At 35.2% G+C, this 23,490-nt stretch overlaps 1 protein-coding gene across 1 annotated transcript in view; it reads left to right on the top strand.

Annotated features, from left to right (window-relative positions):
- The first annotated feature begins 7,815 nt into the window (after positions 1–7,815).
- The window catches only part of aclyb (ATP citrate lyase b), a 42,773-nt gene continuing 27,098 nt past the window's right edge, over positions 7,816–23,490 (top strand). The window contains exons 1-6 of the mRNA XM_039685328.2: positions 7,816–7,967; positions 10,545–10,721; positions 10,808–10,930; positions 16,887–16,949; positions 18,920–19,110; positions 20,220–20,299. Of these exons, the coding sequence (XP_039541262.1) occupies positions 10,563–10,721; positions 10,808–10,930; positions 16,887–16,949; positions 18,920–19,110; positions 20,220–20,299 (616 nt within the window). The 5' untranslated portion in view covers positions 7,816–7,967; positions 10,545–10,562. The remainder of the gene's footprint in view (positions 7,968–10,544; positions 10,722–10,807; positions 10,931–16,886; positions 16,950–18,919; positions 19,111–20,219; positions 20,300–23,490) is intronic.

Below are 23,490 nucleotides of genomic sequence, written 5' to 3'. Positions count from 1 at the left end.
AAAACATGGTCAGACATTGGCTCATTCAAATCTTTGTTTTTGGATCTGTGAATGAGTTTTTATTTGTAAAAAAAAAAAAAAAAAAACAGCTCTGTCATAGGCTCATTGAATGCATAATTTGTGTTTGTGTGTGTGTTTGAGAGTTTTTGCCATGTTGAGATTGTTATACAGGATCAGCTCTTTATTTGTGTGTATGTTAGATATACATTGTTTTGGATTTATTTATTTTTACAAAAAAAAACAAGAATGCTCTGAATTAGTTTTTCCCATTCATTCCTATGGGTGCCCATTTTTGTCCACAAACAAACAATTAAGGAGTCTTTTTTTCTTTACCCACTCAACATTGTAGAATCGAGTCGGTTTTGTGTGTGTGTGTGTGTGTGTGTGTGTGTGTGTGTGTGTGTGTGTGTGTGTGTGTGTGTGTGTGTGTGTGTGTGTGTGTGTGTGTGTGTGTGTGTGTGTGTGTGTGTGTGTGTGTGTGTGTGTGTGTGTGTGTGTGTGTGTGCGTCAGAATGTGTGTGTGTGTGTGTTCAGGTGGCAAACAAGATCAAAGGAAGTATTTTTTAAAAATAAATCAAAATAATTTTGCCCACTTTTGTCCCCATTTTGTACTGCCCTTCCAGAGATACAGAAGATATTGTTTCCCAGCAGACAAAATAAATACAATTAACCCTAATCTTCACCCTAATCTTCACATTCCAAAAAGTTTTCAACCTCCTTCATTTTCAGCCTAAGAAACTTCACATCTTCAATCTTTTTTTAAAATATGATTAAAATGTGTTAAGATTTTGTAAGCCTATTGCGTATTGTGTTTGGTGTCAATTGTTTTACTTGTGATAACGTAAACTTTACCAAAACATTAATAACATTAACATTTGTTTTTTCAAAGTAAAATGAAACCTGTTTCTATAGTTTGCCTTTTTTGTGAAATAATTTTGTCAGATAAATACCTTAACCAGGTTTAGTTTTCTGTTCTTCCCTCACATTTAAAATATTTAATATATAATTATTTGGTTTAATTGACCTTGTATAGGGTCATGAAAAACAAATATATCCCCCATATCACTTCTGTATAATGACATTAGCCTTGAATATACTAAGGTGCAAACAATTCATAGTTGAAGCACATAAAAAAAAAATTGCACAGTACCTTATTTGATACCCTTTGCTCCTTAATCTCTGTCTTCCAGTTATTTAATCCTCTCTTGTTCCCTCTCTTCTTGTGCAAAGTTTGAACGACAGCTCCACAATGTGAAGACCTTTGCTTTCATACATGACATCAGATCCACCCCTCTCATTCCGTTCTATTCAAGGAAAGTTTCCAAGACATTTCCGAGTGAACATTTGCCTCTTTGGATTGTACCTTCTCATGGGTCAGTGACATTCGATCTTTGAAGACACGTGGTGTTTACCCAGATGACATTCGGTTGAAAGAACGTGCTGCACTCTGACAAAATGTTCACTCCATCAGCATAAACACATACTATACACAATTACACAGGCTTTTTCAACAGCTGTTGCTCAAACATGAGCCATTAAAACACACTTTCTAAAGGAGCAACCAACATTTGCTCCGTGATGGTCAGGTGCTGGACATGGAAGAAGAGAGTGTTGAGTCAAGTCAAGGATGTATACTTTGTTTATTAACCCTCTACTATTCGTAAAAAATAGCTTTTCGAATTTTTTGATTTATTATTATGATTATTATTTGTACTTCATCAGAATGGTGTGAATCTTGGTGGTTTTTGTGGCACTTGCCATGTAAACACAAAACAATCTTGGACATGATTAAAAAATGCCCTAAAAAATTGGGAGCCTAACAGTATTGTGTGTGATCAAAAATTATCACTATGAAATTAATTGGAAAAAAAATATCTATCTATCTATCTATCTATCTATCTATCTATCTATCTATCTATCTATCTATCTATCTATCTATCTATCTATCTATCTATCTATCTATCTATCTATCTATCTATCTATCTATCTATCTATCTATCTATCTATCTATCTATCTATCTATCTATCTATCTATCTATCTATAAATTACAGGAACGTCTGTCTGTCTATGTGTCTGTTAATCGCATCTCAAACTTGACAAGTGTCTTGCGGGCACGAGTATGTGTCTTGCTATGGGCACTATAGTGCCGAGTTTGACGTTGTTTGGATTAGAAATGCAAAACATATCGCAACACAAACTCCACATAAATATAAAAAACAAAACAAAACAAAAATGTATCTGCTGAAGCCAAACATGAATCGGATCAACTTAGGATGAAAACATGGACCAATATTGGCAAAGCGTCTGAATTATGAAAAGACCTCCACTATTTTTATTGTGATAAATTACAAGTTTTCAGATATGCTGAAATAATGGTAAACTGTAATGAAATAGCAAGGTAAACTACAACATAAACATTTACACTCACCTAAAGGATTATTAGGAACACCATACTAATACTGTGTTTGACCCCCTTTCACCTTCAGAACTGCCTTAATTCTATGTGGCATTGATTCAAAAGGTGCTGAAACCATTCTTTAGAAATGTTCACCCATATTGATAGGATACTGCAACATCTTGCAGTTGATGAAGATTTGTGGGATGCACATGCAGGGCAAGAAGCTCCCGTTCCTCCACATCCCAAAGATGCTCTATTGGGTTGAGATCTGGTGACTGTGGGAGGCATTTTAGTACAGTGAACTCATTGTCATGTTCAAGAAACCAATTTGAAATGATTGAAGCATTGTGACATGGTGCATTATCCTGTTGGAAGGATGGGTACATGGTGGCCATAAAGGGATGGCCATGGTCAGAAACAATGCTCAGGTAGGCCGTGGCGTTTAAACGATGACCAATTGGCACTAAGGGGCCTAAAGTGTGCCAAGAAAACATCCCCCACACCATTACACCACCACCACCAGCCTGCACAGTGGTAACAAGGCATGATGGATCCATGTTCTCATTCTGTTTACGGCAAATTCTGACTCTACCATCTGAATGTCTCAACAGAAATCGAGACTCATCAGACCAGGCAACATTTTTCCAGTCTTCAACTGTCCAATTTTGGGTTAGCTCTTGCAAATTGTAGCCTCTTTTTCCTATTTGTAGTGGAGATGAGTGGTACCCGGTGGGGTCTTCTGCTGTTGTAGCCCATCTGCCTCAAGGTTGTGCGTGTTGTGGCTTCACAAATGCTTTGCTGCATACCTCGATTGTAACGAGTGGTTATTTCAGTCAAAGTTGCTCTTCTATCAGCTTGAATCAGTTAGCCCATTCTCCTCTGACCTCTAGCATCAACAAGGCACTTTCACCCAAAGGACTGCCGCATACTGGATGTTTTTCCCTTTTCACACCATGTAAACCCTAGAAATGGTTGTGCGTGAAAATCCCAGTAAATGAGCAGATTGTGAAATACTCAGACTGGCCCGTCTGGCACCAACAACCATGCCACGCTCCAAATTGCTTAAACCACCTTTCTTTCCCATTCTGAAATTCAGTTTGGAGTTCAGGAGATTGTCTTGACCAGGATCACACCCGTAAATGCATTAAAATAACTGCCAATTGATTAGTTGATTAGATATTAAATTGAATCAAAGAGAAATTAAACAGATGTTTCTAATAATCATTTAATTGAAAATATAGAAAAGACTGTTCCAGAATAACAAAAAGTAGGTGTTTTAGGTCGGATGTACTGTAACTAAAACCCATCCCACTACTGTCATATTGTTTATAATACACACATTTCCAGACACATTCAGTACAGTAATGTTACTTCCTACGATCTTACTGATACACTGAAATTGTTCAGTTTAGTTCACTAACCGTTTTCGTTATCATATTATACATTCACCTATGTTGACATTGGTGAATGTGAAAGATACACTAATAGTTAGTGAAATGCCTTATGCTACATAGCACCACAAACGTAATGTTATCATGATATGAGCATGGAGCATTAGTTCAACGTCAAGCTAATAAAAGTAGTGTATTATTGTAAAGTTGCAGTGGGAGTTTACATGAGTTTCCAGCATGTTGTGTGATGCTTTCTGCGGTGTGTTGAAAGTTGAAAGTCTCAGTGTGGCTGTGTGTACCGTGAGTGCTCGCTCCTGTGTTCGAGCACGCGCAAGAACACAAGCACTCTTGTAAAAATTGGTTGCAATCTGAAACATCACCGATAGAGGCCGCTAAAAAATACATATAGCACCTTTAAGAGTAAAAACAATTTAACGCACATTCAACATACAACCTTAAGTAAATCAAAATTAAGACAAATAAAGATATATAGTAAATAAAGATAAGGGAAGCAAAATTTAGTCAATACCATAAATGCACAACTAAAGTAATAATAAATAAAGACAAATAAATAAAATACGCAATAGAGTGCTACAAAATATGCAATAGAGTGCTACAGTGACATATTTTTGTTGGCCAACCCAGAAGTTAGTATCACCCTGGATTCCTTGACAAAAACCCAATAATAGGATAATTGGGTTATTGCAGAAAATACGCTCTGTGACTATCAAAAGTTTATGATTCTTGCATGTTTTGTTCATCATGATAATCTACACAACTTTTATGAATTTTGAACCTTACAATTGGCCGAAGTAAAAATCTAAACTCATGACCTCAAAGTCACCATCACTAAGCTTCCGACAACTCTTTCAGTCTTTATTTTAAAAAAAGAAAGAAAAAAAATCACTGAAAGTTTGTTATAATAGTTTACAGGAATATCACTTTATTTTATGGCATAGTCATTTTTGCTGTGTGTATAATTTGGTGAATTTTTCTTTTCAAAAAAGGGAATACATTTTATAGGCGTGTGAAATTGGAGATATGAAAATAAATACTTTAGGGGATGTTTGTGTTGGACTCAAGGTGTGTTTATATTAGCAATAAGTTAGATCCATAAACAATACATAGCCTAATATCAGTATATAATAATAAAAAAACACACCCAGTGAAAATGAAATTGCTATAACAGAAAAATAGACAATCTAACTTAGTAGACAAAGTTTTGGGAGTTGATAGTAGGTGTCATCTCACTGTTCTGAGATGATGACTGCAAAGCCAGCATGCTGATGATGGAATATCAGTATATAATAATAATAAAATAACACACCCAGTATCAGTGAAAATTAAATTGCTATTACAGAAAAATAAACAATCTAATTTAATAGACAAAGTTTTGGGAGTTGATAGGAGTCATCTCACTGTTCTGAGATGATGACTGCAATTCAGCCAGCATGCTGATGATGGATTAAGCATATTAATAATAACAAACTTCAACAAGCCAAAATATCCAAAAAAGAAAATAATACTACTTTAGACATTCTACTAGTCAATACTAGTCATTATAGTATTAGAAGACTGTCTGCTTAATAACACTTATTATTTTGATGCTCCCCAATTTTACTGACGTAACTTTCCCAATGTAGCCTAATTGCCAATTAACGAGAGCTAGTTGACATGTTGCAAAATTAGGCCTACTAATAATTAGTAGAATGTCTGGACTATTGAAACTATTGAAGTGAAGTGACATTATGAAATGAGATTGTCAGTGCTAATGAAAATATATAAAGAATTTAAATATTTGTGTTTCGCTCCCCTGTGTTTCCGTGTTTCCCAACCCTGTTCCTGGTAGCAAACCAACACTGCGCGTATTCTCTTTGTCTCCCTTATCAAACACACCTGATTCAACTCATCAGCTCATAATCAGATGGGTTAATGAGCTGATGAGTTGAATCAGGTGTGTTCGATTAGGGAGACAAAGAATACGCGCAGTGTTGGTTTGACGCCAGGAACAGGGTTGGGAACAAGGGGAGGAAACAAAGAGAAAACAAGAGAAAGGCAACAACAAACTTCAATCCTCTGTCCCAGAGTGAAGACGACACCAGATTTATATATATATATATATATATATATATATATATATATATATATATATATATATATTTACTTACAAAAAAAGAAAATAAAAAGGACAGAAGAATATACGTTACTAGGGAGCAATAGCTCAGGGAAGAGGAAGGCCTAAAATAACAAACAAAGCCCACTTACTCATTTTGGGAGGAGATCACTAACCTGAGAAAAGTTCAAACAAAAAGAAATAAACAACACAAACTTCCCTCAATTCCCTTGCTATACAAAAACAGGTTTGAAAAACACTATTCAAAGAAAAAGGCGCTCACCCCCTACAGCTTCCCTCAACAACAGTAACTACTAAACAGGTTATCAATAACACAATACCTTTTGCTTAATATTTAGTTGAAGTGAGAGAGCAAGATCTAACACAGGTCAGAGAGAGAGAGAGAGAGAGAGAGAGAGAGAGAGAGAGAGAGAGAGAGAGAGAGAGAGAGAGAGAGAGAGAGAGAGAGAGAGAGAGAGAGAGAGGGGGAGGGGAGACAGCAAGCAAACAAAAACACAGGGCACACACCCACGCCCACAAGTTCAGAAATAAAGTAAATCAAAGAGGTTCTGAAGAAAATACTCATAATTATACATAATAAATAAATGACAACGCATTCTCACCCCAGAATGGGCTGTAAATGAATATGTCCTTGGACGTAACATTAAATAAATAAATAAATAAATAAATGAATATGTCTTTTGGACGTAACATTTGGGATTATAGTTGGAAGAAAAATATACATGTAAACCAAATTGTAAAAATATACTTAATCTAATGTATCACTGAATGGGGAGTGGAAAGAAAAGCTTTCATGCGATATATTTTTTAACTTTTCCCAGGAATTGAAGGTTTTACGTATCTGTTATTATACATAATTACATTTTCATGTTTTATGACATGTTAAAGGTTAACAAAATTGGCCTATATGAGATTTTTGAGTACTGTAGTTGTTCCTACAGCTGTTATTGATGAATCATGATTTGCTCTTGAAAACATTCACATCAGTTCACATGCAGATTTCATGCACGGTTAGTGAATGAGACCCAATAATAGTCCTGTACTAGATGAAAAACATATGGCTCTGACACAGAAAATGGACATGTGGGTATGGCATATTTATCCCATAATTCATAAACATCACTAACATTATTATATAATAATATACACAGCAGAAATAGTTGCATTAGCCTATCACTGGGTTTATAGTGGGTGGAGGAAGTTAAACCAGTCAGTGTGATTCAGCAACCGTATTACATTTTAGCATTAATACAAGTGAAACAACAGCCATATCACCCTGCAGCCCAAGATTGGTGGCACAGTGAAGCTAAGCAGGGTTGAACCTGAACAGTACCTGGATAGTTTGCTTTTGGAAGAGGTGTTGGTGAGTGTGTGTGCTCACCCTGTGGTCTGTGTGGAACATCCAGGCAAGGATGAGACGAAACAATGTCCAAAATCTCTGTAATCATTAAAATCCCATGGCACTTTTAAATTAAAGAGTACTGTCCTGGCCAAATTCCCTCCATTGGCCATCAATCATGGCCTCCTAATCCTAATAGATATTTACTTTAGTTCTAAATTTAGACAAACTAGCTGGCTAAATGATCAATTCTTTGAATTATCTTATTAAATGAAATAACGAAATAATGAAATTAGCAAAAACAGCATTAGAACAGCATTAGCATAAGAAACTTGTTGACAAAACGATTCCCATAGCCTATAAAAACACTGGCAAAAGACTTGGGATAGCCTACATAATAAAGGCAGAGAATAGGCTACTACAATAACATATTCCAAAATCAATTAAAGTTAGAACACAAGAAGAACACTTTTACATGAAACTGGTCTTATGATAATACCATAGACTGTACTGTCTATCTATGGTAAAAAGGGATAGTAGCCATGATTTGACACGCCCCAATGTAGGTGGCAGTATGCATCTTTTACGATGGTCTGTAACCCACCAGGAAACTACAGAAGAAGAACACATCACCATCCAGCCGCAGGACTGTAATCGCGCTTGACAGTTGCGAACTTCAAGAGCGTCAGACTTTGTTTTGCCCGGTAAGGTTTGGCTTTTTTTTTTTTGCCGGGCTTATATGTTTCTCCTGAACGCGCGACAAACTGTATACTCGACGCGTGTCTATAGTGTAGAACGTGTCATTGAATATAATGGGAGTGTATGTCCCGTGGCTCGCTGTTCGTTTCTTAATTTTTAACGTGTGACGGGCTATTCTGTGTCCATTAGGAGAAGGAGATCTTTTTGACCCATGATCTGATCACCACAAACAAGCACCAAACCTATGGCAGGGCTGAGAACATAAAAGATCAGATTCAGGAAGTAGCCTACCCTAAACAGGTTTATTTTGGGCTTTACATAATAATGCAGCTGTGTTTATTAAACATTTTCCATAAGTGCATACAGTAAGTTATTCATATAAAAGCTATATCAGCTATTACTTTGTTATTCTTTAGCACTCACATACCTTGGTTATGGTGTTCAGTCCTTGAAAACAGGACCTTAATGCAATACTTCATATTCTTGATGTTGCTCTGTTCAAAATTGAAAATTCTTATGTTTTATAGAATTTCAGTTTAAATTATTATTTTATAAACACTTTTATATTTAAATGTAATAATTTCACATAAAAGATGATGCATACATTTATAAATATTGATAAAAGATGCCCTTGGAAATCAGTTAAAGGTGGCAAGTTTCGCCCCGTAATGGAAAAGTTAATGTATGCCATTAATCAGAATATGGTCCTATACATTTATATACATTTATTATATTAATACTTTTCCATATTATCGGTATTTAGCAAACACATTTTTAACAAGTCTTTGAATATCTAATAAATATTAATCATAAACTGATAGCATGTACTCCGTGTGTGATGGTCTGTCCATGCGAAGGATTATTTCATTAAATATAAAATAAATATAAATTGAATTGCTGAAATTATGCATGTGTTAATATACTATCTTTTAATATGAAATATTGCAATCATATAATATCATCTTTGTACTGTATCTGGCATAGGTCAGACGGCCACCCTGCTAGATATTGGCATCGTCTATCCCAAAAAAATCCATATCGGTTGACCTCTAATTTTATTCATAAAAGTATTATTTAAAATAATTAAACATTTATATCTACATTTACACAAAAGGCCCTGATATACTCACAGCTAAGTTAGTTTTTCGCTTGGGGGGTAAAAATAAGTTTGTGACCACATTATTAACAAATTCATCTAAAAGCCACGTACTGTTAGAGAACATTGGGACGCCGCCCACACTGCAGAGCGAATATCAATCCATACACACCTTAGGTAGGCTACCTTCTTAAAAGGCCTTGGTAGTTGCCATTACTTTTCTATAAACACTATTTTCCTGCCCAATACAAATGGATGTTTTTATTTATTTATTTTTATCACATTTTAACTAACAATCGGAAACTTTTATCATTAAACTTTTGTACATTTTCATGAAAATAAAGTGATAATTTGGGTTGAGGTTATGGAAACTACTATTTAGGTAAATACACAATACTAACATGAAAAAAACATGGACCCCGTTCCTGATGAATAGAAAGAGCATCATAACTGCATGCAAATCCTTCCCAGTTAACACACAATGTATCAGTTAGCCTATGTAATTTATTTGTACTTTTTGGTAATTTCATGACTTAAATCAACATAATGCCCGTAATTTCATTTGCTTTTTATATAAAGTGAAGTGATATATAGCTTGTGCTGCATGATGTATAGACCATTTTGCAAGATGTAAGCAACACTGGTCCAGAAACACAGTTTCAGTTTGTAACTGTTTTCTTTATTTCACATGTAAAGAAAACATCTTAAAGATGTTTGTTTAACTTTTTGATTCAGTTTCATTTTCAGTTTTTGATTCATGTTCTTTTGGTCCCAGCTTTTATGTAGTGTTAAAAAACTGAAACAGGAAGTGCTTCTGGACCAGTGTTGTTTACATCTTGCAAAATGGTCTATAGTTTCAGCATCGATATTGCATTGTGTCCCTCGTAAACACAGCCGGTTATGTGTTGTATTTATCTACACTTGTAATTGGCTTTATGCATAACTGCACTACTTCCTGAACATTATTGGACAAATTGATTAATTCAGGTGTGCCGGACCTCAGTAGTCACAGCAACAATAATCAGACACACCTGAATTAATCAGGTTTGTCCAATAATGGCAGACAGGAAACAAGGAGCTGGCTGATGTTCAGGAAGTAGTGCAGCTGTGCATAAAGCCAATTTGTTTATGATTTAGATGTTAAAAATAATAAAGATGGTCTCTTTTTTAAATTTGTATTCCCCCCCCAAGCTAGTTGACTCAGAGTCACGTATTCTGATACCGAGATAAATGACTGATGAAGTGTCTGAGTGCTTTGGCAAATTGAGTTGGGGTTTTTTCACTAGAGACGACAAAACAAGAATGCATTAAGATGCATTAAGATGACAAATTGCATACCCGACAGTACCCGACGTGTCAAAAATGTTTAGTTAACAAAACCACATCAAATGTGCCGTTTTTGGCCGTGCAATCCCAATTAAAAGGAGTGGATTTTCACATTAAGCTTGAGTTTGTAAAAGCCCTGTTTTTTTCTGTCTTTCTGTAGTCAGTGTTCTCGGCTGTGATGTCTGCCAAGGCCATTTCTGAGCAGACGGGAAAAGAGTTCCTGTATAAATACATCTGCACCACGGCAGCTGTGCAAAATCGCTTCCGCTGCGCCACCTTCACTGCAGACACCGTGTGGGACCGGCTTGTACAGGACCACCCATGGCTGCTAACAGAAGTGAGTATAGGCCTTATGTCTTGGTTTTCTGGCTCGTAATATTGCTTCGTTTTCAGTGTAATATATTTGTCTGTCCTTCCGTGCAGAGACTGGTTGTGAAACCAGATCAGCTGATCAAACGCAGGGGGAAGCTGGGATTGGTCGCAGTTGACCTGAACCTCGAGGGTGTCCAGGAATGGCTGAAATCACATATGATGACAGAAATCACAGTAGGCCTTTTAAAATGTTTGTATTTGTATCCAACTGGAGTAACTGCTTTTCAATCAAGTTTATTAATGTTGTAATTTCACTATACTTATTACTAGGGCTGTGTGTCACCAAGAATATGGTGATACGATACGTATCATGATTATTATACGACATATTGAGATTTATTGCAATTGCAAGAAAGGCGATTGATTGGGATATTTCTAGTTTTTTTTTTTTTTTTTAGGAATAAGATCTAATAAAAAAAAAACTGCCATAAAGAATACACCACCATATACATAAACCATGAGCAAAAAACTATGCAATTGCATTTAAATCACAAATTTCTGTGCTATCTATCTATCTATCTATCTATCTATCTATCTATCTATCTATCTATCTATCTATCTATCTATCTATCTATCTATCTATCTATCTATCTATCTATCTATCTATCTATCTATCTATCTATCTATCTATCTATCTATCTATCTATCTATCCACTGAGCTGAAGTAATTATCGAATACAGTGATTTTGAGAATCGATACAGCATCGCCAAACATGATCGCCAGCATCGCCATAGTCTGTTGTAATGTCTTAAGTGAACTTGTACAGTCGAGAAAGACAATGCAAATGTAACAGTATCATTATTTTGTATCTGTGCATTATGTCTTGAAGGGACAGCAAGCCTAATATTCCTGATGTTTGTGTTTTTAACGTTAACGATGTCACACGTTTTTTAGGCTCAAACATTTCTTGTCACATACAGCAAACATCTCCTCACTAGGGTTGCCGCGGTGAGGAAAATTTCCCACCGGTTAATCGACGTGTGACAACACCGGTAATCCCGGTGTCACCGTGGAGGGCAGGGCGGGGGGGGGGGGGGGGGGGGGGGGTTAAATAGCTTTTAAATGCGTGCGCGTTATACTTTCACTTTCGAAATAAGCGTCAATTGCTTGAATGGACAAAAAAAACAACTCGCTGATAATAAGACTTTTATTTATAGACTTTTATTAGCATAACGAACGAATAAAAATAACCCCATGCATAGGCTGAAAAAAGTGAAAATCGGCAAAATGTGGGCCCAAACAAATAAGAACCATAAAACGTTTATTAACGAATAAGAAAATCAAATAGGCCTAAATAAATTACACAAAGTTTAAATGAGATAAAACCAATTAAAAAGAGACGAATATAAAATAAAAACTTCAAAACGGACCTACATAAATTACATACTTTCACTTTCGAAATAAGCGTCAATTGCAATTCAGCGTCAATTGCTGGAATGAAAAAAAAAAAAAAAAAAAAAAAAACAACTCGCTGACAATAAACTTTTATTTAGACAGCACTTTTATTAGAATAATAAACGAATAAAATATAGACAGAACTTTTATTAGCATAACGAACGAATAAAAATAACCCCATGCATAGGCTGAAAAAAGTGAAAATCGGCAAACTGTGGGCCCAAAAAAAATAAAACGTTTATTAACGAATAAGAAAACAAAATAGGCCTAAAAAATTAAACAAAGTTTAAATAAGATAAAACCAAATAAAAAGAGACGAATATAAAATAAAAACTTTAAAAAGGACCTTAGCCTACATAAATGACAGCACTCTTAAAAAAAAGTAAAACACTATAAATTGGCATTTATTAACATTAATATATATTGGCCAAAATATTGCCAAACAGGCGCTTTTGCATTGCGTTTTGACACCAAATCTTCCGCCATTATCTTGCTTTTCTGTAATTTGACTCGTTCTCGTCTCCACACGTGCTAAATGGAATCCTGATGCTGGCTGATCTGTGACGTGACGGCACGCGTTGCGCAGTTCATTTTTAATTATAATGCTCTCTTCAGAACTAAATAATTGAAAATTATTATTTTTAATTAATTCAAATAAATATTTTAGCAAAAACGAATACTTTAAAAAAAAAAGTCAAGACATCGCGGTGTCACGGTGGGAAAGTGATGTCACCGGTGATGGGGCTTAAAACCGGTAACACCGTCAACACCGTCTATCGCGGCAAGCCTACTCCTCACTATCCGCTAGCTGCCTGTCCCCTAAACACACTGTAAAAAATGCGGCCTATGCAGACAACCCAGGCTCCACAAATGGCAACAAAAACAAAGTGAGGCAAACAAAAACAAATATAGATTCACCCCTCTCCACGAAACATAACAAACTGTTCCAGCCAATAACTGACAAGAAGGCCCTGGGGGTGGGGTTTGGGGGGGTCAGTGCAGATGAGGAGGAGGGAGGGTCTATCTAGCCTCCGTTTTGTTTGAAAATACTTTAAACGTCAAAAAGAAGTCACGTCACACGACATCGCTTAGAGCACCTTTATTATAACAACAAAAGACAAGGAAGTCACTCACTCTCTTGACTGAACTTAAATAAGGATTCATCTTTAATTTATACAGTAAAATGTGCAATGCTATTTTACATTTGACTAATTTATAAAATTTCTGTACCTGAAAACTTATCTAAGACCTACCTGAAAAGCGGTGTTTATTTTATTAGCATCTTTTCTATTGTATTTATTTGTGCTGTTGCTTGCAGTCAGAATATTTGTTTGTATTTTCTTTATTTTTATTTGAAAGTAGTCCTTTTTTCTCTCAACATAACATACCGAACCGAAAATGTGAACCTAAAACTGTGATACAAACTGAACCAATTGCAATTTAAACCGTTTCACCCCTAGTTTACAAGTTTCATAGAAAGAGAATGATGTGTGCAAATCAGTCGCTGTAGGGATATTTTGGTGGCAGACCAAGTAGTTCAACACAAGAGGCAACGCAAATGCAAAGAGATGAAATAAAACATCATCATGTTTTAAATGAGAGCGACTTGATTCAATTATGGAAATAATGGATGATGGACACAGAATGGCAACAAAACTCTTAGACATTAACAATTACACACCCACCACAGCTGTAAAGTGCACTGTGCAAACTCAGAATACCTGTTGCATACCTCTGTTTAAATAGATTTTGTGTGTGGGGGATGGGGTGTTTGGGCTTTTGGATGTTTAGATAACTATAAAAGAATGTTCACCATTTCAAAAAAATGTATTTAGCTTATACATCTCAGATGTTTCAGTTTGTTTTATATTATATTATATTATATTATAAAACTTGGTAAATAATTTATCTCACAAAGGGGAATTTATGAGCAATAAGTTAACATTTAATTTGTATAGTTTTATGCTGTCTGTCAATAATTGACCATGCAAAAACACATTGTCCCAAACCATCTCAGTGTAACTGCTTAATTTTTTTTCATATTATGTTATTTTATTATATTTAGTGCTCTCAATCGTTAAACAAATGAACTAATTAATCGCATATTTTTCTGTAATTAATCGTGATTAATCGCACCTTAAAAGTTTATGATATATTTTTATGTTGTAATAATTTCACATTTAATCTCTAAAATAATGTAGAAACAACATGAAGACAGTATATTTTAAATATTTGTTAAATGGCATCTTTTTACTAATCACTATGAATGAAGGCCAGTAACACTGATACCAATACTGACGTCTCTATGGATTTTTTTCCCTCAACTTTAGTCATTAAAGCAGTCCGGTGTTTTTCCTCTTTGTCGCCATCTCTGTTCGAAATCTGCAATTGCATTGCATGACTTCATGTAATGTCCTTCCGATATGTATCCTTGTTTTCGCATGGGTCCGGTTGCAGTCTCTTTTTTTCTCTAGCCACTCCGAAGTCTGAACGAAGTGTTTCACATTTTACACCAGGTGAATCTGTTGTTATTGGTGATTGTTGTTTGAACCTTTTTGGATCCGCCATCAAATTGATAAGTTTAATTATATCAAGTGCTGTGAGAAAAGACTATAAATCTTTAGGCTTTAAATGTTCAAACAAATTCTTTACTAAAAGTCACTGGACTACATACAGTGATAAAGACTTTGTTTGAACATTTTATTACCTGGATGTTTTAGACATCATAAATCTACATAGACAATTGGCTTTGAAAAATATAACAATTTAAGTGAACTTAAAGGTGCAGTAGGACATCTGGGGAGACACCCCTCGCTGCAGCCTGTAGCACGATGACGTAGCTGGATGGTCCAATACGTAGTGGATGGATGTGTGTTTTGGTGACGTCATTTACGCATGCGCAGTGCCGATCTCTGATTATAATTCGAATGCATTGGTTTTAAGTGATATGTAAGCTCAATATTGTACTGAGATGATGTTCAAACTGTGTAGTATAATACTGTTAAATAATTATAAGTAATTATTGATGAATAAGTAAGGAGAATGCTAAAATAATAACAGCATGGGGAAAATCAATCTTGTAATAATAAACTCGCATTTATGTTATACATTCAGAATTGCGAGAAAAAAGGTCAGAATTCTGACTTTATAGCACACAATTGCGACTTTATTTCACGCAATTCTGTCCTTATAACCTGCGATTGAGGCTTTATTTCACCTAATTCTTTCTCTATAACATGCGATTGAGGCTTTATTTCACCTAATTCTGTCTTTATAAGATGCGATTGAGGCTTTATTTCACCTAATTCTGTCTTTATAACATGCGATTGAGGCTTTATTTCAAGCAATTATGTCTTTATAACATGCGATTGAGGCTTTATTTCACGCAATTCTGACTTTATATCTCACAATTCTGAGAAATAAAGTCTGCGAAAAGTATACTCGCAATTGTAAGGAAAAAGTCGCAATTATTAAAAAAAGACTGCAGCGAGGACCTCTTGCATCTGGGACATGATTTATTATGTCTGAGTGAAGAGCCTGCGCACAGTGGTATACAAACACACATTGACCAACAGGGAACACATACTATAGGACCGTTCGGACCGAACACAACTATTAAACGAACATTCTACGGTTTTGTACCTTCCACAGAAGACATATTTATAAAAATACATTTAGACATTTAGATACATTAATCTTTATTGAAAGTGGATCATATATATAGTCGAAATGTAAAAGAATTTTTGAATTTGGTGCCCTCTTGACCGAAAAAAATACGAGAAAGATATAAACTTAAGGGTGCATTTGTAAGTACTGTAAGACAACTCCCACAATGCACCACATTACATAGCTCCGCAAGCCACTCCCACTAATCCAGAACAGCGCAAACATCAGAGAAATCAGGAAATGAGGAGACTTTCAACCAGCATAACAAAAATGTTTCTGCAGAGATTCACCTAAACATCACATAAACCCATTGTCACATTTAGCTGTGTCTTTAATATATCAGTCAATATATGCCATCAATATATGGAGTTTTTTTCTTCCAGTCGGGACAGAGATTTTTCGCTGCCTTGTTAAAATGCACTGCATTTTTTTATGTTGTTTTTGACCCATACAACCTTGTAAATAGTGCTTTAAGATTTTCAGGTAGGTCTAACTGGTAGGAACAAAAATTGAATAAAGTTATCAAACACTTCACAGTCTTCACTGCATAAATGATAAATGAAATATAGATTCATCCTTATGAAAGCTACAAATGTTATTCAGTCAAGAGCAGTGGGTGATTTTCTCTTTGCGAGATACGAGAACGGTGCAGTGGCACTAAGCACCTCGCGCCGTTCTCTCACGGCTCTCGGCCCGCCCTGCCTACCACAATGAATCTAATGGAGTTTTCACACTGAACGTGAATTTCATTATTTGCACGAGTAGATTACATACAAAGTCAATGCAAAGATGAGAATAGACGCTGGGAATTGGGCGATGCGTTTGCCGTGAACTTCTTCCGCGCAAGTTGAAACATTTGAACTTGAGCGGAAGGTTCAAGTGTCTAACTAGACGCGTATTTGATGTTCTATTCGCGTTCGGTGTGAACACACCATAAGGGCTTGCTGCAGTTAGGTGGTATTGAATTTAGCTTCATTCAACCTGCATAAAACCAATAATCATGAAGTTTAGAGAGTACATAAATAATTTGACATTTGATCGAAAGTGTTTTTTCTCCCTGTTCCTCAGGTTGGGAAGGCGAAAGGGATTTTGAAGAGCTTCCTCATTGAGCCGTTTGTGGCTCACAATAAGGTATTACAAATTCAGTGCAATTTTATATGTTTCAATATCTTTATAAGGGCATTCCACATCGACTTAGCTACAGTCTCTCTCATTAAAATGATTTTTTACATAAATGATGATGATTAAGTTAAATATTTCAGCTAATTTATCTATATTTACTGTTTTTTTTTCTAGCTAGCTAACAAGCAATTAGCTGTCAGCAATTCTTTCCTTAGGGAAATGTGACGTCAGGTGTTATGTTGCTATTGCATTTCTATGGTTGAAATTCTGATTGGGTGATTACATGGGAGATGATGCATTTCAGTAAGGTGTACTGTATCTTTCAACATGATGTTCATTCTTCATGTGCTGTAACTAGTAGTAAAGAAGACAAGATGATCACACCTACTATGCTGCCACTTGAACTGAGGGACTGCAGCAATATGGCACATCACATTAAATGTCTTTTATTATTTAAATGATAATAAAATTAACTATTTCAAAGCCGAGACTCAAAAATAGCATAAATCACACTATAGTCATTGGTTCAGACCAATTTTTTTATTTAAATTTGACTGCAGTGTCTAGATGTGAAGCATGGATGGACAAGATTGTACTAGAACTTCTATCGTGGAAAGCTGAATTAAACAACCCATGTGTTAGATCATGCTAGAATGTTAGATCGGATCTCCACATCAGAAATATTGAATATATTAGATATGACCCCAGATGCCGAAACCCTGGCAAAAGACAGTGTTTATTGAATAATCTTAGTTGCGAATGTTTGAATGCTCACTCAGACTTCAACTGGATGTTTCGATGCTTAATACTCCAACAACAAATCCAACAAGCGTTATTATACCACAACAAAAACGACTGCTTTACAACATCGTCCTGTGACGTTAAAAACCTTGAAATGGAGATCTCGAAGTCAAGAAGACAAACATCTCTTCAAACCACACAATCATAAGATTAAACAACAATAGCAAGCATTACAAGAGCAAGGAAATAAATCAAATAAATATTACAAAATATTTAAAAAAATTACTGAATGAATAATAATAATAATAAAAATGATGAATAAATTAAATAATTATATAAATATGAATAAATTACTAAAAGATAAATAAAATAGCAACTACATAAATGACTACTGATTATAAATGATCATAAAATTAAATCACATAAAAAAAATAAGGAAATGAAACACAAAACAGATGAGGTTGTTCTTTTATAGTAACACAAGTGAGGTAAATTATCTTATTAATTGATTATATATAAGTCACCAAAACTCTTTTTGACTCTTATCTTTGGCTCTGGAGTTAAACTCTGCAGGACAGTGGAGTTGCCCACCTCTGGTTATTTTAAGATGCTTATTTTATCAGAAACGTTGTGAATAATTATTCGCTCCCATTATAATTAATGGTTGATGTAATTCATTGGTTGTTATACAATTACTTGGCAAAAATGATCCCTTACCAGGGATAAAATTGTAAGCTTTATATCCCACAGTTGTCAGTACTGCACATTCAAACGTCTCTCGTCACTGCTGCAGTGTGAGAGTCCATTTGTTGTTTAATATTTTTCGCATGCTAAATAACTTTAAATGTTGTTCGTTCGAGTCATCTATGAGCATCCAGACATCAGCATTTTAATGATGACATTTGAGGACAGTCATGTTACTGCTACAATTGAATCGCTTCTCTTGAATTAATTGTTCCAAAAAATAAAAAATAAATAAATAGTATTATGAAATGGTCTGTACTTATCTCTGTCTAAAATAATGGTGCTGTGACTTTTCTATATGACTTTTAAACCAAGTCCTATGTGAAAGCTTTGTTTCTGCTTTGTATTCAGTAAATGTGAATGAATGGCATTTTTTATTTTGGCTCTGATCTTCATTTATATATCTTCCTTTAGAAAAAGTATCATACATTTCAACCTGGGATTGATTTAATGTTTCTTTATTTATTTGAGCATTTAATTGTTCTCTTTGACAGGAAGAGGAGTTTTATGTGTGTATATATGCAAGCCGGGAAGGGAGTCAAGTGCTGTTCCATCATGAGGGTGGGGTGGATGTTGGAGACGTGGACACAAAAGCCCAAAAACTGTCAGTGAGAATAGATGATAAGCTCACGGAGGAAATGGTTACACAGCAGTTACTTGTACATGTTACAGATGAGAAGAAAGAGTAAGTATGCTGATCAGTTTGAAATGTTCATGTATCTGTTCCTGAATATTCATGCGAGATGAATGGTTTTTATTTCAATTTTTTTTAGTTCTAAGGTCATCAATGCTAGTGTACGTCTAAACTTATTGCAGACACTCATTTCAAAGTCTTTTATTTCTGGAAAACTGAAAAAAAATATTGATGATGCTAGAAATTCCTGCTTTGAGGTTGAGCAATGATAATACATATGCTTTGTAGAAGCCACTTAGATGATGATCTTTTTCTTCACATTTTTTTTCTAGCTCAATCCCTTTTTCTTTCCAAACTATGTTTGCAATGTTGCCATTCGTCTTGGGCTGTAACTGATGATTTTTCTGATAGTTGATTAATCTGCTGATTATTTCTTTGATTAATCAGAATGGTATTTTCTGTTTTTTTAGACAAATTGCAAAGTGAAGGCTGGAAAACCAAACAAATATAGTGAACGTGCAATATCTAATAAGATCAGTTTAGAATTCGATGAGCTATCTAGTCATATATAGTGATCAGTGTTGTAGATATTATAGGACTTAGACATTAAATGAATATCCATGAGTCTCTGTGTTCTGTTTTAATGATCCTATTATTATTATACCTTTATTGCTTTTATTATTATATCACCGATAATTAGATTAATAATGAATCGCACTGTATTCTGGGACTAACATGGCATGCTTTTCTAAAAGTACATTAAAAATAATGAGAGCATAAATGTAATACTGGCATCTGCAATGAACAATGAAGATTGTTTGATTTACAGGTGTTTTTTGTAATGTTTCGTGTGCATGGTAATTAAGAGACTGACCTTTATAGAAGACTGGTAATAATAGGATTCACATTAATCCGTATAGTATTGTATGCTAACAAATATTTTTTTTTTCGTTAATTAATACTGAAAAAGATAAATATTTAATTAACAATGATTTTGAGAAACAATATCAAAACAACTTAGTTTAGAAAACAATATTTATATACATCTCGCCCAGAAAATGTTAAAACAGAAAAAAATGCTCGTCTTTTAACATAAATTATTTTTATTCAGAAGTTTAAAATGTATTTATTTGTTTATTTTGTTTGTTTTGTTTTTACAGAGTTCTTGCAAGCTTCATAGTGGGTCTCTTCAATTTGTATGAGGATCTTTACTTCACATATCTGGAGATCAATCCACTTGGTATGTGCTTTCTTTTTGTCTTAGTTTCCTGTTATTTGAGTTAAAGGGTTAGTTCACCCAAAAATGAAAATTAAGTCATTAATTACTCACCCCCATGCTGTACCAACCCCGTAAGACCTTCGTTCATCTTCGGAACACAAATGAAGATATTTTTGATTAAATTTGAGAGCTGTCTCACTACCACATCGGCTGCCTAAGGGACTGGCTCTTGACGGCCCAGAAAGTCAATGAAGAAAATGTTACCGTGGCTCAACTATAAGTTTATCAAGCGACGAGAATACTTTTTGTGCGAAAAAACAAACAAAAATAACGACTTTATTCGACTATTCCTTTTCTTCCTTGTTGGCCTGAAACGAGATTTCCTTAGATTTCCACGACGCATGCGCGAGAATTGCGATCTCCTTCAACTACTCAGTTCAGTTCTCGCGCATGCGTCGTGGAAATCGTATTGAAGTCTCGTTTCAGGCCAACAAGAAAGAAAAGAAATAGTCGAATAAAGTCGTTATTTTTGTTTGTTTTGTTCGCACAAAAAGTATTCTCGTCGCTTGATAAACTTATAGTTGAGCCACGGTAACATTTTCTTCATTGACTTTATGGGCCGTCAAGAGCCAGTCCCTTAGGCAGCCGATGTGGTAGTGAGACAGCTCTCAAATTTAATCAAAAATATCTTCATTTGTGTTCCGAAGATGAACGAAGGTCTTACGGGGTTGGTACAGCATGGGGGTGAGTAATTAATGACTTAATTTTCATTTTTGGGTGAACTAACCCTTTAATGATGTTTAAGCCAAGCATGACTGCAAATATTTACTCATACTTAAAGTTCTAATTAATATGTGATGTGGGATTTTGAGTCTACTCACTGACCATATAATACATATTACACAATTACTTGTCACTCACACAAAAGACAGTTTCAGTGCAAACTGCAAACTGTTCAAAGTGCTTTAAACGATTTCAGACGATGAATAAGGGTCTTATCAAATGAAACAATCACTCATTTAATAAATAAATAACAAAGTTTAAGTTTTATAAGCTCAAATGGTCGCCTTGCTCTGTTCTGTGATGCGCTTTCGTGACTCTCCTGTTCGAACTCATTCATCAAAATGGACGAATCTTTTTCTGAGTCAATTTGTTCATTTCGTTCGTTGAATGAACCAAATGACACGAAAAAGATTTGTTCATTCTGCTGTTCCAGCACGGATTTGCGTATGATTTCGGGCATTTTTCGGCGATCTCACAAAACCGGTGTCAGTGAAATTGGGGCCTAAAATTGTTCAGTATGAACTCGACATAATACGTACATGACACGACGGGAGGGTGACGGCAACACGCAAATTTAGTTGCACTTCTGCTAGTTGATGAGATGTCTTATCCCATGTGAATTGGCCATTAATATTACAGATTTCCTGTGGTAAAATTACATTACTCCATCTACAGTACACTTGTAAAGGTAATCCCATCTGAATAGGGCTAAAGGCTGGGTTTTATAGGCTGCTTATAGAAATGAATTACATTACCAGAAAAATGTTTACCTTTAACTTATACCTCGTGCTTGCATGCGGCACAATCATCTTTTCTTATAGAGAATAGGCCTAGTACAAAACCTTACACAAAAACCTTTGCATCAGTGGAAAACAACATCATACTACACAATCCTTCAGTGAACTTGTGACTTGTGTCATGTGCATAATTGGAAAACATATGCTACACATTCCAAAATGATCTCCTCTCAGTGTCTCTGCAGGATCCTCACACACATTTTATGTTCACTCTAACTCTTGTGCTTAAACTTCACAAAGACATCTGATTATGAATACTAAAAGAATAATAATACTGATACATAATATTAAATAATACAATTTTAGTCTTCACCGGTATTAGGTAATACTGTTTTTCACTGCAATTAATATGCACAATATTGTTACTGTGGGCACACAAAATACTGTGAATAATTCTAAAACATTTTTTTTTTCATTTCTCTGAATTTACAGTAGCTTAATATCCATAAACGATTCAGGATTCAGAGAGCTCTTAACGCAGGAGTGCCCAATCTTGCTCCTGCCGATTGACTGTCCTGCATAGTTCAACCAATTAAGGTCTTCAGGATCACTTGAAAATTAAAGGCAGGATGTGGTTAATTAGGATTGGAGATACCCTGTGCAGGACAGTCTATTGGCAGGAGCAGGATGCTCTAACGCAACCCTTATGGGCTGTTTAACAAAACAAAACCTTCAATGAAAACAAAACTTACAATGAAAAGTATGTCTGAAGGAGAACCGCTTACAATTATAGTGGTTAATGAAAGTGCATTATTAAATTAAAAAACTTTTTTGCATATTATTGTTACATGTGAGGTACAGGTGCGCTGCCACAACAAATGCTCACCATGTGAGATTGAGGAAACAAATGCACACATTAAATTAAGATAAAATAAGAAGTTTTTAGCTCACAAGTTCACTTTTGTTTTCATCCCCATGCAGTTATATATTATTCGATATATGGAGAATATATACTGGGCTGTAACTTGCCTTTTGTTTATTATGTGTTATGTAAGCGATAATGTGCAATAAGAAACAATAATCCCTGACAGGGTTCAACGAGTGAAGTTATTAAACCTAATTTCGGGAGGAATACGCCCATCTAACCTTCTAATTATTACCATGGTATAAAAACCACCCTCTTACCACTTCTCGTTGTTTGTTCTTTCGGCATTTCGCTCGCTCAAACCCGCATCGTGACTACCTTCCAGGAAATTGAACTGTTCCCCTTCGATGACAAACTCTCTAATCTGCCAGAAACACCTCCTCCTTTTTCCACGAACAAGTTGGATCCTCCTTCCCTTCCCATATCACCTGTTGATAGCCCAGGTTGCCGATCTTACGACTTCACAAGCCAGCTTAAAGCCACACTATGCACTTTCTGATTTTTTTGTAAAACAGTGACCTCTAGAGCCGCTGTGGTGTACTTGCACTGTCGTAAATAACCGTTATTCCCCTGTTACTGCATACCTACTGAACTACCGTCAAGTTTTAGACTACTTTATAATAATAAAGTTGCCTATCGCGTTTGCTGGCTTATAACGTTTTTACATGATTTCTGCTAAATCACAAGTAAATAGCCTATAGTGTAGGACTAATGTATAATTTCATTTGTGTTTTTTGATTTTAATGTAAACATTACAAAATGTCAGA

Source organism: Pimephales promelas, chromosome 17, assembly GCF_988280905.1.
Source record: "Pimephales promelas chromosome 17, fPimPro1.hap1.1, whole genome shotgun sequence".
NCBI lineage: Eukaryota > Metazoa > Chordata > Actinopteri > Cypriniformes > Leuciscidae > Pimephales > Pimephales promelas.
Note: the sequence above shows the minus strand (reverse complement) of the source record. Positions and strands in the feature narration are given on the sequence as shown.